We start from the raw sequence: 345 nt of genomic DNA on the forward strand, positions 1-345 counted from the left end.
CTGCTGTTGCTGCTGCTGCTGCTGCTGCTGCTGGTGCTTGCTGCTGCGCGTTTGGTCGGCTGCAGTGCTCCGGAGCAGCCCAGGAGCTGCTGCAGCACCTCAAGCAGCTGACACTTTCCAGCAGCAGCAGCAGCTGCTGCTGCAGCAGCAGCAGCAACAGCAGCAGCTGATTCGCTGCAGGGGGGCCCCTCGGCTTCACTGTGCAGCAAAACGACGAGAGAGTGGGGGCCCCCAAAGACAGCAGCGTCGCGCAGAGCATCGACAGTAAGAGGAGCAGCAGCAGCAGCAGGGGGAGCTGCTGCTGCTGCTGTGCTGCTGCAATGCCTGGCGATAGAAGGAACAGAC

General features: G+C 63.2%; 1 protein-coding gene across 1 annotated transcript in view; it reads right to left on the reverse strand.

Annotated features, from left to right (window-relative positions):
- The window catches only part of EMH_0039470 (uncharacterized protein), a gene marked incomplete at both ends in the record, with an annotated part of 7,391 nt that overhangs the window by 1,591 nt on the left and 5,455 nt on the right, over positions 1–345 (reverse strand). The window contains 2 exons of the mRNA XM_013495399.1: positions 1–59; positions 113–343. Coding sequence (XP_013350853.1) covers positions 1–59; positions 113–343 — 290 coding nt within the window. The remainder of the gene's footprint in view (positions 60–112; positions 344–345) is intronic.

This window comes from Eimeria mitis, genomic scaffold (assembly GCF_000499745.2).
Source record: "Eimeria mitis Houghton genomic scaffold, Emh_scaff1557, whole genome shotgun sequence".
Taxonomy (NCBI): domain Eukaryota; phylum Apicomplexa; class Conoidasida; order Eucoccidiorida; family Eimeriidae; genus Eimeria; species Eimeria mitis.